At 41.9% G+C, this 15,691-nt stretch overlaps 2 protein-coding genes across 2 annotated transcripts in view; both read right to left on the reverse strand.

Annotated features, from left to right (window-relative positions):
* LOC137522949 (phospholipase A2 inhibitor and Ly6/PLAUR domain-containing protein-like) overlaps positions 1 to 10,043 on the reverse strand; it is a 94,068-nt gene extending 84,025 nt beyond the window's left edge. Inside the window, exon 1 of the mRNA XM_068243107.1 lies at positions 9,975 to 10,043. Within this exon, the coding sequence (XP_068099208.1) occupies positions 9,975 to 10,005 (31 nt within the window). The 5' untranslated portion in view covers positions 10,006 to 10,043. The remainder of the gene's footprint in view (positions 1 to 9,974) is intronic.
* Positions 10,044 to 11,532: 1,489 nt separating this feature from the next.
* LOC137522227 (phospholipase A2 inhibitor and Ly6/PLAUR domain-containing protein-like) overlaps positions 11,533 to 15,691 on the reverse strand; it is a 45,520-nt gene continuing 41,361 nt past the window's right edge. The window contains exon 4 of the mRNA XM_068242260.1: positions 11,533 to 11,726. Coding sequence (XP_068098361.1) covers positions 11,533 to 11,726 — 194 coding nt within the window. The remainder of the gene's footprint in view (positions 11,727 to 15,691) is intronic.

A 15,691-nucleotide genomic window follows, 5' to 3' on the forward strand; every position in this document is an offset into this window, starting at 1 on the left:
TATGTATTTTTACAGTACTGACATTTGCTGCAACACTTTACAGAGTACATAGTCATGTCACTGACTGTTCTCAGAGAAGCTCACACTCTACTCTAATCCTTCCATAGTCTTAGTCTAATTTCCTACCATATTATTATGTATTTATATTGCACCGACGCCTTCAGCAGCACATTACTGAGTACATAGTCATGTCACTGACTGTCCTTAGAGGAGCTCACAATCTAATCCCTACCATAGTCAAAGTCTAATGTCCTACCGTATTATTATGTATTTATATAGTGTAGCACTGCTATCTTCAGCAGCACTTTACAGAGTACATAGTCATGTCACTGACTGTCTTTAGTCTTTTTAATCATCCTAATCTTGTGATCAGTAACCCTAAGCTGATATTTACTTTTATCCCCTTTCTTATGATTCTGTTTTAAAATTCCTGGCCTCACCCTAAATTGCCCAAGAGCATAGCCTCAAACTCCTTTTTTTGTTACTGCCTAATCCTGCTCTATCAGTATATTGTATCCCTAACCTCCCTTCTTTCTTATGTCCGATAACTCTATCCTAACCCTGCTGTTGTCATGGGGTGGCTGGTGATAGTGGGCCTTGGGCAGTAAAATGTACACATCTGGCCCTTATGCCGGTGGGCACACCAGGATCCCCGCACAGCATGCCAGCTGGGCCATCTTCACGACAGCATCACCACCAGCCCGGCCTTAGCATCACTACCAGCCAGGCCAGCCTCTCTGCAGCATAATAGCCAGCCAGGCCTTAGCATCACCACCAGCCAGGCCTCAGCATCAATGCGAGCCAGGCCAGCACAGCATCACCACCAGCCAGGCCTCAGCATCACTGCCAGCCAAGCCAGCACAGCATCACCCCTAGCCAGGACCCAGCATCACCCCTAGCCAGGATCCAGCATCACCACCAGCCAGGACTCAGCATCACTGCCAGCCAGGCCAGCAAAGCATAACCACCAGCCAGGCCTCACCATCACCACCAGCCAGGCCAGCAAAGCATAACCACCAGCCAGGCCTCACCATCACTACCAGCCAGGCCAGCAAAGCATAGCCACCAGCCAGGCCTCACCATCACCACCAGCCAGGCCTTAGCATCACTACCAGCCAGGCCTCAGCATCACCGCCAGCCTTGCCAGCATAGCATCATCGCCAGCCAGCACAGCATCACCGCAAACCCAGCTCATCATAATCGCCAGCCAAGCACAGCGCCCAGGCCACCTGAGGATAAGACAGAACCCAGTTGAGGGAACTCTGCCTATTTATGTGAATTGCTGCGTATTTATGATATTTAAGTTACACCACTGTTAGGCTCATGTACATATTGACCCGACCCATGACCACGCCCACTTTCCTGTTGTATTGCCACGCCCATTATTTGCCTCGGCGCGACAATTACTTCATAGTTCCGGTGACCAGACAGGGAGGAAGGAAGAGTGACGGGCGGCACAGACAGGAAGAGAAGAACCGTGGCTCAGAGTATGGAGCTGGAGAGGTGTGCCCTGGCCTGGACGGTGGACCCGAGCGAAGTGCGACCTGACCCCATGCCGCAGAGTGACAGCGGGAGCCGAGGCGAGCTGCAGGATCTGTAAGTATGTGTTAGTCAGTTAGTGTTTTTTAATTTTTTTTTCTTTGAAATGTTTTACTAAAAAAAAAAAAGGTTTTTTTTTTTTACGCTGCTTCACGCTGCTGTGTGTGCCCACTCTGCTTTATCTTCTCTGCTGAAATGCTGCCCACTGTATGATTATTTTCTGGTGTTATGTTGCCCACATTGCGATTATTCTCTGCTGAAATGCTGCCCACTGTACGATTATTTTCTGGTGAAATGCTGCCCACATTGCTATTATTCTCTGCTGAAATGCTGCCCACTGTAAATTTATTTTCTGCTGAAATGCTGCCTACATTGCGATTAATCTCTGCTGAAATGATGCCCACTGTACGATTATTTTCTGGTGTTATACTGCCCACATTGCGATTATTCACTGCTGAAATTATTCCCACTGTACGATTATTCTCTGCTGAAATGCTGCCCACTGTACGATTATTTTCTGGTGTGTTATGCATCCCATGGTGCGATTATTTTCTGGTGAAATGATGCCCACATTGCGATTATTCTCTGCTGAAATGCTGCCCACTGTACGATTATTCTCTGCTGAAATGCTGCCCACTGTACGATTATTCTCTGCTGAAATGCTGCCCACTACGATTATTTTCTGGTGTGTTATGCTGCCCAAGTTGCGCTTATTTTCTGGTGTTATGCTGCCCCAGTTGCAATTATTTTCTGCTGAAATGATGCCCACATTGCAATTTTCTGGTTAAATGATGCCCACATTGCGATTATTCACTGCTGAAATGATGCCCACTGTACAATTATTTTCTGGTGTTATGCTGCCCACATTGCGATTATTTTCTGCTGCAATGCTGCCCACTGTACGATTATTCTCTGCTGAAATGCTGCCCACTGTACGATTATTTTCTGGTGTGTTATGTTGCCCACGTTGCGATTATTTTCTGGTGAAATGATGCCCACAAAACCAGTGCTAACCTACTTAGCACCCTGGTTAGCGTGCCTAAAGACTTTAGACGTGCTAAGTAGGTTAGCACCGCATAGTGAATCAAGCCCTTTGTGATTATTTTATGGTGAAACATTGCTGCATTACAATTATTTTATGGTGAAACATTGCTGCATTACAATTATTTTATGGTGAAACGCTGTCCCATTACGATTATTTGGCACCTATGTGGGGGGGCCCATCCAAATTTGCAAGGGGGACCAGTGATTTCTAGTTACACCCCTGACTACTACCTAAACTGGGGACACCTATAGACCTAGCTAATTATACAGTACTTAGAGGGGTGTGGGAGTGTTGGGGTGGAGGGTCCTAGAGGAATGTTTGGGTGGGAGGTCCAAGGTCCGTGGGGTTGGAAGGTCATGGGGGGGGGGCATAATACATTTTTTTTTGCTATGGGGCCCTGTCATTTCTAGCTACACCCCTGCTGTTGATAATCACCCAAATTACACTTTTCCCACCAGAAGTAGGCAAAACGACCACAAAATCCATAGAAATATGGGTCTACGGAACCTGGGGAATGGGTAAGGGCATTAAATTACATCTAGTAGCATTCCTAGAGACCTTGCTTTTGGCACAGACACTGCAGGCACCAACAAAAGCCATACAGTCCTTCCTTATGGTAGGCCACCAAACATGATGTGTTAATAACTCTAGGGTTTTAGTCTCTCCGGGATGTCCTGCCAGTTTGGTATCATGAAATTGTTGAAGCACCTGTAGGTGAAGAGGAATCGGTACATAATACACATCTGAACGTTTTCCAGGTGGACAGTCCTCCTGAAAAGAAGACAATTTTTCAGACACGTCAGAAATAGCTTGAGTGCCAGTGGTGGTGACCACACAGTGCTTAGGTATCATAGAAACAGGGGACTTGGGTTGTGAAACTTCAGAATCAAAACACCTGGATAAAGCATCAGCCTTCACATTTTTACTTCCCAGTTTGTAAGTGAAATTGAAATGCGAGAAGAACAATGCCCATCGTGCCTGTCTGGGATCGAGTCTCTTGGTTTTTTCTACATATTCTACATTTTTGTGGTCAGTGTAAACTGTGACAGGATGTTCAGCGCCCTCCAACCAATGCCTCCATTCTTCAAAAGCCATCTTGACTGCCAGGAGTTCCCTGTTCCCTATATCATAGTTACACTCAGCCATAGACAATTTCTTAGAAAATAAAGCACAGGGGTGCAAACGCTCTGGCTGACCCGAATATTGTGAAAGAATGGCCCCCACTCCCACTTCAGAGGCGTCAACCTCCACACAGAAAGGCAATGCAACATTAGGGTGTGTTAACATAGGCACAGAACAAAAAGCCGTTTTTAATGTGGTAAGCGTCACAGGCTGAAACTGGCCAATTAAAAAGGTCTGCCCCTTTTTTTGTTAAATCAGTCAGAGGTGCCACCAATGTGGAAAAGTTCCTGATAAATTTACGATAATAATTCACAAATCCTAAAAACCGTTGTAGGCCCTTCGGGTCTCCGGGCTGTGGCCAATCTAAAACTGCGGATACTTTTTTCTTATCCATAGACAAACCAGAATCAGAAATTATATACCCTAAAAATGGTACCTGAGTAACCTCAAAAAGGCATTTTTCAAGTTTTTTGCAAATAGGGAATTTTCCCTTAATCCCTGAAGGACCCATTTAACATGTTCTCGATGTTCTGATAACGAGTGAGAGTAGATCAAGATATTGTCTAAATAAACCACGACATATTTGCCCAGAACATCCCTGAAGACGTCATTAATAAAGCCTTGGAAGACAGCTGGAGCATTACATAGGCCAAAAGGCATTATGAGATACTCGTAATATCCATCTTGGGTGTTAAAAACCATTTTCCATTTATCACCCTGACATATCCTAATCAAATTATATGCACCCCTTAAGTCCAATTTGCTGAAAATTCTTGCGCCAGATACCTGCAAAAACAAGTCAACAATGAGGTGTAGTGGATATCATTTTTTTACCGTAATTTTGTTCAAGCTCCTGTAATCAATACACGGACGCAATCCACCATCTTTTTTTTCTACAAAGAAAAAACCTGCCCCAGCTGGGGAGGTCGATGGTCAAATAAAACCCTTATCAAGGTTCTCCTTAATATATTCTCTCATAGCTTGTTTTTGAAGGGCAGAAAGGTTATATAAATGTCCCCGAGAAGGCATGGTACCTGGCAGCAAAGCAATAGGAAAATTGTATGGTCTGTGAGGGGGCAACTTCTGCACAGCACACTGAGGAGAAAAAATATCGGCAAAAGACTTATATTGATACGGTAACCTGTCAGACGATTTCTACATTATGAAATTGAATTTTCTTTAACCACTTAAGGACCAGGGGTGATTTCGCTGATCTGTGCAGCGTGGGCTCTACAGCCCACAGCACAGATCAGCAAGGAGGCTGGGCGATCAGACTTACCCCCTTTTTTCCCCATTAGGGGGATGTCCTGCTGGGGGGGTCTGATCGCCGCCGGCTCTGTTCGTTCGGCGGGGGGGGTCTCCTCAAAGCCCCCCTCCGCAGCGAATTTCCTCCTCCGTCCCCTTCCGTCCCCTTCCGTCCCCTTCCGTCCCTCCCCTTCCTACTATGGGCAGCGCAGGACGGAGATCCGTCCTGCGCCGCCTAGAGTGAATGCCGGCGAATCAGAATGCGGCGATCCCCGGGCAATCAGAGGCCGGGGATCGCCGATCTACGTCACGGCGCTGCTGCGCAGCAGTGCCGTGTGATGTAAACAGCGGGGATTTCTTCCCCGGATGTTTACATTATGCGGGCAACCCGCGATCGGCGGCTCGCACACTGTTCACGGAGGCAGTCTCCGTGAACTAGCATTCCATGCTATACCACTAACGACCCGCCGACGCCTATGGGCGTTAGGCGGTCGTTAAGTTCTCAGAACACTGAGAAGACCAATTTGTGAGTTGACCAAAGCACCAATCAATGTGATGATTGTGTGTCTGGAACCACAGGAGACCTAGCATCAAGGAGCTAGATGGCATACTGAGCACAAAAAAAACTGCAGTTTTTCAAAATGTAACACACTGATCTGTAAAGAAACCTCAGGAGTTATGGTGATGGGCTGACCACACTGAAGAGGGGAGTCGTCAACTGCCGTAACATACAACTTGTTCAGCAAAGGCAAGGCTGGAATTCCTAAGCTTGTGGCAAAATCTGTATCAATAAGGTTACCTGCTGCCCCAGAGTCAACAAAGGCCTGAGCAGGACTAGACTGATTATTCCAATTGATAGTTACAGGTAATAAAACTTTCTTTACTTTCAGGGAAAGAATCTGCTCGCGCAGGTGAGATTCCGCAACTACACCTAGGCGCGGAAGTTTTCCGCCTTTCTTTTTACTGAACAATTTTGAACAAAATGCCCCTTTTCACCACAATAAATGCAAAACCCCTCATGTCGTCTTCTAAGTTTCTCAGAAGTAGACAATTTGGAATAACTCAACTGCATGGGTTCTTCACCCGAGGATGTAGTCCCACTAACAGAATGAGGAGCGGCTGTGGAGAATGCATGAGTACCACCATGATGGCGATATCGAATTCGCCTATCCACACGAATAGCCAGAGCAATTACTTCCTCGAGGGTTTTAGGCACAGGATGACTGACCAGTGCATCATTTACAGAGTCAGCCAGACCAAATAGAAACTGATCAAGCAGCGCAGCCTCCCCCACTTGGAGGAAACTGACCAATGCCTAAATTTGGTGGCATAATCCTCTGCAGTATGACGGCCCAGTCGCAATTCACAAAGTTTACGAACTGCGGTAGAAGCCACATCAGGATCGGCATAGATCACACCCATTGCTTCAAAAAATGTGTTTACTGATGTAAAAGCTTCGTGCTCGGGAGGTAAGCCATATGCCCAAGTTTGTGAGACAATACTTCAAATATGTTTAAGACAGAGAGAGCTTTTTTATGACAATGCACACGCCCCTCGTTTCTTTTAAATAAGGGCTATTTTCTGGGATTCAGAACCACATGACCTCGGCCTAACCTCAAAATATGTCAAACATTGATTCATGAAGCTACTGAAATCGGATCTGGATCCAGAGAATTTTTTAGACAATGGCATTTTAGGCTCAATGATAGGAGGAGCTACTAGTTGGTCTCTACAGCCTGCCAAATGCTCAGGTGGAGGTGCATTAAGCAACTGTGTCCACTGTTCTTACTGTGTAGCGACTGTATTATTATTATTACTACTTCAGCCTTCAGTCATTTTCACTTTATGCATCCCAGCAATGTTCACCTCCCATTCATTAGCCTATAACTTTATCACTACTTATCACAAAGAACTAATCTATATCTTGTTTTTATCACCACCAATTAGCCTGGGGGGGGGGTACATTTTGGTAAGAGCCACTTTATTGTAAATGCATTTTAACCGGAGGAATAAGAATAAAAACTGAAAAAAAATCATTATTTCTCAGTTTTCGGCCATTATAGTTTTAAAATAATACATGCCTCCATAATTAAAACCCACTTATTGTATTTGCTCATTGGTCCCGGTTATATTTAACCAGTTCGGCCTATCTGGACGAGTAAGTTCGTCCAGATAGGCTCTGCTGCCGCCGCCGCGTGGTGTGCACGATCGGGCACGCTCCCGCGCGTGCTCCCGCAGCCCACCGCTAGCCCCCCGATCAGAGAATGGGAATATAATTCCCATTCACCGATCTAACTTCCCCGCAGAAAAAACGATGCTTTCTATTGAGAGAGCGCGGTATTTCTGCCCCCCAGGAAACTTCTCCGTGATCTTTTAGTTCCTGGATGCGAGATCGTTCGCATCCAGGACTTTTTTGACTGTAGTAATAGTAAACTGCACCCACATACATTTTTCAATAAACAATTATCTTATTTTACATTTAAAATTGGCTGTTTCCCTCCCACACCAAAAATTACTCACATACATTTTTTATTAAGGAAAAAAAAATACAATAAAAAACAAAACAAAAACAACATAAATAGTTACCCAAGGGTCTTAACTTTTTAAATATGCATGTCAAGAGAGTATGTTATTATATTATTTTAAATTATAAGCTTATAAGTAGTGATGGACGCAAATTGAATAAATGCACCTTCATTTCTAAATAAAATATCGGCGCCATAAATTGTGATAGGGACATCATTTAAACGGTGTAATAACCGGGACAGATGGGCAAATAAAATACATGAGTTTTAATTACGGTAGCGTATATTAATTTAAAACTATAATGACCAAAAATTGAGAAATAATGAATTTTTTTCATTTCTTTCTTAATCTTCCTGTTAAAATGGATTTAGAAAAAAATAATTCTTAGCAAAATGTACTACCCAAAGAAAGCCTAATTAGTGGCGGAAAAAACAAGATATAGATCAATTCATTGTGATAAGTAGCAATAAAGTTATTGGCGAATGAATGGGAGGTGATAGGTTGCTCGGATGCATGAGATTTTTGGCACTGCAGTGCTGAACCGGTTAAATTATGTCCCTATCACAATGTATGGCGACAATATTTTATTTGGAAATAAAAGTGCATTTTTTCCGTTTTGCATCCATCACTATTTACAAGCTTATAATAATAAAAAAAAAAATATATATTTCCTCTTTACATAGGTATTTAAAAAGTTTAGACCGTTAGGTAAATATTTGTGATTTTTTTTATTTATTATTGTAATGTTTTTTTTTTATTATTATACATTTTATTTGGGTATTTTTGAGAGGGTGGGTTATAAAAAGTAATTTTTTTAAATGTAAATATATGTTTGTTTGTTTTTTTTTTGTATGCAGCTGTAGTTTTACTTTTTGGCCACAAGATGGCAGCCATGAGTTTATTTACATCACGTTACTTCTAAGCATAACACGTACGCTTACGTCCCGTAGGGAGACGTAAGAGTCAGAAAGAGCGAAGCTTCCGAGAGAAGCTGTCGCTTTATTCTGCAGGGGAGAGGAATCCGTGATCGGGCACCATAGCCCGATTCACTGATTGCCTGGCTATCGAACCGCGGGCCGGGAGCCCGCGGGCCGGGAGCGCGCGTGCACACGCGCGATCGGCCGCGGGAGCGCGCGCACACGCACATGGCCTCCTAGACATAGCTAGTACGTCCAGGAGGCGAAAGTAGTTAAGCTGATTAACGGCAGTCGTGAGAAGCTGAACCTGACATTGCAACTCCTCCATGATAATACTTTTTATGTCCGTTATAATGTAACGCTGGGTATTAGACATAATCACTGAGAGTAGATAAATCGTGGCCAGATCGTCAGCTAAAGTCATACACGTGTAGTCAGAAATTCTGCGGTACAAAAAGACTGAGGCAAGGCTAGGTCAATAACAGGCTGTGTACATACACAGGTGGTCAGAAGGCTGAGACTGAGTCATTAAACAGGCTGAATTCATACACATAGATCAGATGGCTGAGGTACAGACAAGGAAGAGACAGAATCAGAGTGAGGGTTTAGCCGGGTCATACACAGAATAACAATCAGAATAATTTACATTTTACAATATATACTGCTCTAACTAGAGTACATATATATCGGCAGTGTCTGCATATATATATAGCTCTGAAAACTAGCTGACTAGGCACAATAGCAAGACAAGGTCCAGCGCTCAGCGAACTGATAGCTATAACGGACAGTGAGAAACTGAATGCCCAGAGCTTATATAGCAGGAATAGAGCGCAGACCAAGTCCCCAGGAAAATCAGGCCAATCAGCAACATCCCTGCAGCTAGTGTCAGCTGACCGCAAGAATCAGCTGACACACCTCAGACACGCCTCCTTAACCTATAAAGGCAGCTCTGAGCTGCAAGCGTCCTCCTAGGGAGACTGCCAGAAACAACACACTGACTCACATCTACAGGGGAGCTGGGATGCAAACATTCTGATTCATATCTACAGGGGAGCCGGGGATGCGACTGACCAAAGAAGAAGAGGAAGCTTCCTCCAGCTGCTCCACACTATCAGAACAGCCTTCAGAGACAACACTAGATAAGTTTGTTACATCCGATCGGAAATTTAGAAAATTTCAATTCTGCAGAATCCAAATGAGCATTCCTATGTATGATACTATCAATGCCTATGTTCACCCTTTACCATGTGTACGCAGCATTACCGTATTGCTTTATGCTCTACATATCATGATTCTGATTAGTGCAGTTTAGTTAATGTAACCCAATACCATTCATGCTAATTCACTAATAATTCAGCACGTCTTACTGCTTTTTAATATGACCCAGGCAAACATGGCAAACAAATGCCATCTAATAGGTATCGTTAGGTAGGGAAATTAAAGAGGAACAGTCACGAAAATCTTAAAATTTAAAACACATACAAATAAGAAGTACATTTCTTCCAGAGTAAAATGAGCCATACATTACTTTTCTCCCATGTTGCTGTCACTTACAGTAGGTAATAAAAAAATGACATTACCAAAAGGTTTTGGGTTAGTCCATCTCTTCATGGGGGATTCTCAGAATGGCCTTTATTCTTTATAAAGTAATTCCCTGAAAAAGATTTATACAAAGATGTTGGCCAGCCTCCCTGCTCGATGAACACTTTTTTGGCTGTTGGAGGAGCAACTGCCATTCACTAAGTACTTTTAAAAATAAAGAAAACCCTGAGATCCCCCCATAAAGATACATTGGTTTTTACGCACAAATATGCATATTTATTTGTTTGCCCCACAAATTAATTCAAAAATCACCCTAAGGATCTCTTAGGGTGTATACTGTATATGAGTTAATATTGCGGCCCAATCAACCTTCTGATTCAGTAATTGTGTTGATTCTTAACCTCTTGAGGACTGCAGTGCTAAACCCCCCTAGTGACCAAGCCATTTTTAGTAAAAAAAGGCCACTGCAGCTTTAAGGCTAAGCTGCAGGGCCGCACAACACAGCACACAAGTGATTCCCCCCCCCCTTTTCTCCCCACCAACAGAGCTCTCTGTTGGTGGGGTCTGATCGCCCCCACATTGTTTATTTTTTTTGTACAAATATCAACTGTTTTTTAATGAAAAGTGTACATGTCTTTAAATATATTCCCTCCCCACAGTCAGCCAATTATGGCAATCGGCTGTCATAGGCTTCTGCCTATGAGAACCGATTGCTTTCCAGTGTGCCAGGGGGACAGCCGTGTCACACGGCTGTCCCCAGTACAGCGCTGCTGCCGATCAAAGCGCCGTACATGTAAATAGACGGCGGTCACGCCGTCTAACAGTCTCTCGAGCGGCAATAGTCGCTCGGAGACTGAAGGCGGGGCGGAGCTCCGCCCTCCAAGCAGGAGATGCGCGCGCACCCTGCGCGCTATCTCCTGCATTAGCTGGCCCCAGGACTTTACGCCAATCGGTGTTAGGTGGCCCTGGGGCTGCCGCCGCGGCCACGCCCGTCGGTGTGACGCGGTCAGCAGGAAGTTGAGAGAACCTGAGTCACAACATTGTCACCCAATCGACCCCTCAATCAATTTCTGTCTGAAATCGGTCAAATGGATTGATCGGGAAAGGCAAAAAAAAATTCTCAGATGCAAGAGTTAGAACGGGTGCATGGCAGTAATGGCTTTCAATATCGCAACAACAGACAGAAACAAAGGATTCCCAAAGTACAATTTTTTTGCTCTGAGAACTGCCTTTGCATTTTATTCATCACTGCTTTATTCATCTTGTAATGTACGCAGAAAGGCTTTATGAGTGTCTGACTGTGTTCAGGAATGTCTGCACAGTCAGAGAAGTGTTTACTTAATTGTGTCAAGTGAGGAACACAAGATAGCATTAACTTCAGTTCGGATGTGTCCAGCTTGCCCTGCAGGGAACTTGTGAGTCCTGTGTTTAACGAGTTGAATGCTGTTCTAGTTTTAAAAAAATATTGGTAGTATATAATATACTGTAAATAATCTTTTAGAGCAAAGAAGAAACCCTGGGTTTCATTCCGCTTTAACTAACAATCTAGAAAAATGTAGGCCTTCAATTGTAGATATGTATTTTATTTTAAATGTTTCAGAACAAAAGCTTCAGGAGCAGAAGACCAATCAAGGCCGGGAGATAGAAGCTGTATCGGAGAGTTGGGCTTCCACTGGTGCAGATGAATTTAACATCTGAAGTTAATCCATCAACGCTAGAAGATTGACTGCCAATATCACAGATGCTTTGTGTGGCACAACCACGGAGGGCCGCAGATGCTGATGAAGATCCTACACAATAATAATAAAAAAAAAAAAAAATTAAAGACAGAGAGTGAATTTTCAAATTTTGTTAACATTGTTTTACCTAATACTTTATAACTACAATTGATACAGTAATATTCAAGTTTCACTTTTGTGGGCTGGGATCCTGAGATGCGTACACATAATAAAGATGGTGGTAAATGTGGGCACAAGTGTTGCCAATCATAGAATATCTGTAATAGTACCAATATTCTACTACGAGCTGTTCACAATAGAAGAATAGGGGTAATTTTAGTGACATTCTACTATCACCTCATCTTATCTCATCCTCACACTTACCCCTTCTAACTATTCCAAACACTAACCTTCACCTTACCTACACTTAAAGGGGCACTACAGCGAAAACCTGTAAAATTTTAAATATGTGCAAACATACAAATAAGAAGTACTTCTTTTCCAGAGAAAAATGAGCCATACATTACTTTTCTCCTATGTTGTTGTCACTTACAGTAGGTAGTAGAAATCTGACAGAAGTGATAGGTTTTGGACTAGTCCATCTCTTCATAGGGGATTCTCAGCAAGTCTTTTATTCTTTATAAAAATATTCCCTAAAAAGGATTTAAACAATGATGCTGGCCAGCTTCCCTGTTCGCTACACAGTTTTTTGGCAGTTGGATAGAGCATCTGCCATTCAATAATTGCTTTTGAAAATAAATAAATCCCTGAGAATCCCCTATGAAGAGATGGACTAGTCCAAAACCTGTCACGTCTGTCAGATTTCTACTACCTGCTGTAAGTGACAGCAACATAGGAGAAAAGTAATTTATGGATCATTTTACTCTGGAAAAGATGTACTTCTTATTTGTATATGTTTGCACATATTTTAAATTTTACAGTTTTTCGCTATAGTGCCCCTTTAACACTAATCTCCCTCCTACCTACACCTTACACTAACCTCCATCTTACCTATATCTAACACTCACCCCCACCTACACCTACCTAACACTAACCACCTCACATTCCAAGCTTTTTCCCCCTTAAGATTCCTGACAATTTTGGCATTTTAGCTGTCACTATTGGTATAGCAATAACTTTTTTTTTATTACTTACGCCATCAAAGTGATATACATAATTTTTTTCAGGACAATCTAGGTTTACTTTGGGTAATATTTGTTTTCAAGAATTATTTCATTTATAGGTATGTTATAATGAAAAATTAGTCGTAAGTGTGGAAAATACATTTTTTTCATATTTCAGCCTTCAAAAATTTCACATGACAACTGCCACAGTTATAAAACATCTCAATATACAGTGGGATGTGAAAGTTTGGGCAACGTTGTTAATCATCATGATTTTCCTGCATAAATCATTTTGTTGTTACAACAAAAAATTCAGTTAAATATATCATATAGGAGACACACACAGTGATATTTGAGAAGTGAAATGAAGTTTATTGCATTTACAGAAAGTGCGCAATAATTGTTTAAATAAAATTAGGCAGGCACATAAATGTGGGCACTGTAGTCATTTTATTGATTCCAAAACCTTTAGAACTAATTATTGGAACTCAAATTGGCTTGGTAAGCTCAGTGACCCCTGACCTACATACACAGGTGAATACAATTATAAGAAAGAGTATTTAAGGGGATGTAATAGTAAGTTTCCCTCCTCTTTTAAATGTCTCTGAAGAGTAGCAACATGGGGGTTTCAAAACAACTCTCAAATGACCTGAAGACAAAGATTGTTCACCATCATGGTTTCGGGGAAGGATATAGAAAGTTTTCTCAGAGATTTCAGCTGTTTGTTTCCAAAGTTAGGAACATATTGAGTAAATGGAAGATCACAGGCTCAGTTCAATGGTTCAAGACCACAGGCTCAGTAAATGGAAGACCACAGCTGTTGACACAGGCATTCTGTAACCTGTTGTTCTTATCTATCGGGCTTGAATAAACTACCTCTGCATTGGAGTGCCGGAGTCCGTTATCCTTCATTTCAGATTTCAGTTCAAGTTAAGGCTCGAAGTGGCAGACCAAGAAAAATCTCAGATAAACAGAAGCGACGAATAGTGAGAACAGTCAGAGTCAACCCACAGACCAGCACCAAAGACCTACAACATCATCTTGCTTCAGAGGGAGTCACTGTGCATCGTTCAACCGTTCAGCGCACTTTACACAAGCAGATGCTGTATGCAGAGGAAGCCATTTCTGTGCCCACAGCACAAACATAGCCGCTTGAGGTATTACTAAAGCACATTTAGACAAGCCGACATCATTTTGGAATAAGGTGCTGTGGACTGATGAAACTAAAATTGAGTTATTTGGGCATAACAAGGGGCAGTATGCATGGAGGACAAACAACACAGCTGTGAGGCATCGCGGGAAAGCAGCCGCCTCTACTCAGCGTGAGGCGGCTGTTTCCCTGAAGGCTGTCAGAATCTCATATTAATGCAGAGAAACGATCATACCCCTAGCCAGTCTGTGTCCAAATATATGAAATGGTTTGCAGATTATTTGAGTGAATTTCAAGATTAGTGAGTATGAATAGAATCAGAATTAGATAGTGTAAGCTACAGTATTATTGTTGGAGGTGAGCTGTTTATTTCTACAAGGTTAAAAGTGAGATAGTATTGAAGAAATGTTCACATGTTATGCAGTATTGTTGGGTTAGCAAGTTTTAACCATTAAGATCATTAATAATATACACTTTATTTCAGGTTGTATAAAAACAGTTAGGCCATAAGCCTTGTGTCGGCCATTATCAATTATAACCACAGGGTGCCTGCTACTACCACTTACAACCATAAGGGGCATCTAGATATCCCTATCTAAAAATAAAGGATGAGGTAATGTTATAAAAAGAACATGACTTCATGTAAAATCCCCTACCCCGACGACATATTGGAAAAATTACAATAAAAAGGCCTGGCAGGCTAGCACATTAGAGCATCAAGCCTGAAACTCTACTGAGATCGATTGAGGCCTAGCAAGAGACTACCTTCCATTGTGATTCTGAAACCCAAGAGAGGTAATATGCAATAATTCTTGGTGAATTCTTTGACAATTAGTCTATGCAAACGTTAAAGACTTGTCTTTTTAAACTTCAGCAGTTTTTTGAGTTTTTAGATAACTTTTTTCTATGCTATACGTTTTACTATTCAAACGCAATGGCAAGCTTAAAAACAATTAACAAGCTTTGATGGATTAAGATATGTCTACTTTAAGTTCTTCATATAAGAATATAACTTCATATAATCATTTTTAAGGATAAAGCTATATTGTGTGTACCATACACTGTACAATACAGAGACGAGAATTATCGATGAAGGATAAAAGCTACAGCAGAACATTTGCTTTATTGAAATGGACTGGTTTAACTAAAGGAACTTTGAAAATGTATTTTTGGATGAAAATGTATTTTTTGGATGAATTGACAACAACTAGAGAGATGTATATTCCTGTATATAAATGCTTTATCTATTTTTCTTAACAAGATAATTTTATAAAATTCAACAGCTGAGTGTTGCGTATTTCTTTCAGAGGTAAAACTGTTAACCTATAAATATTCTGTTTATAGTGAGCACGCACCCACTGCTGTCTAATCATGGTTATGACGACCTCAAGGCTGGCCCTTTGAGGTAGTTGGTAATCATTTTAAGCAGATATCGATCAGATATTTGACAGATGGCACCCCAGATGTGTTAACAGTTACCCTGGAATTACATATTCACGTTATGGAAACATAGATCAATGTGAATTTTACCCGGGAAATAAGCTAGCAAACTTTTCTTATATATATGGTCAGAAATGTAAACTGCAACCATAATTTGAAGCAAAGAAGGAATAATTCTTATGCTTTTTAATCTCAGAGAGGAGATTTTTTTTTACAAGCACACTCATGCTATGGTGTATGGAAAACTTTAATAAATAACGGGTGAAAGTTATTTTTATCTGAGAAGAAAAGAGCTATCTAAACATCCCTATATATCTCTGACG

Source organism: Hyperolius riggenbachi, chromosome 6, assembly GCF_040937935.1.
Source record: "Hyperolius riggenbachi isolate aHypRig1 chromosome 6, aHypRig1.pri, whole genome shotgun sequence".
In the NCBI taxonomy this organism is placed as follows: Eukaryota; Metazoa; Chordata; class Amphibia; order Anura; family Hyperoliidae; genus Hyperolius; species Hyperolius riggenbachi.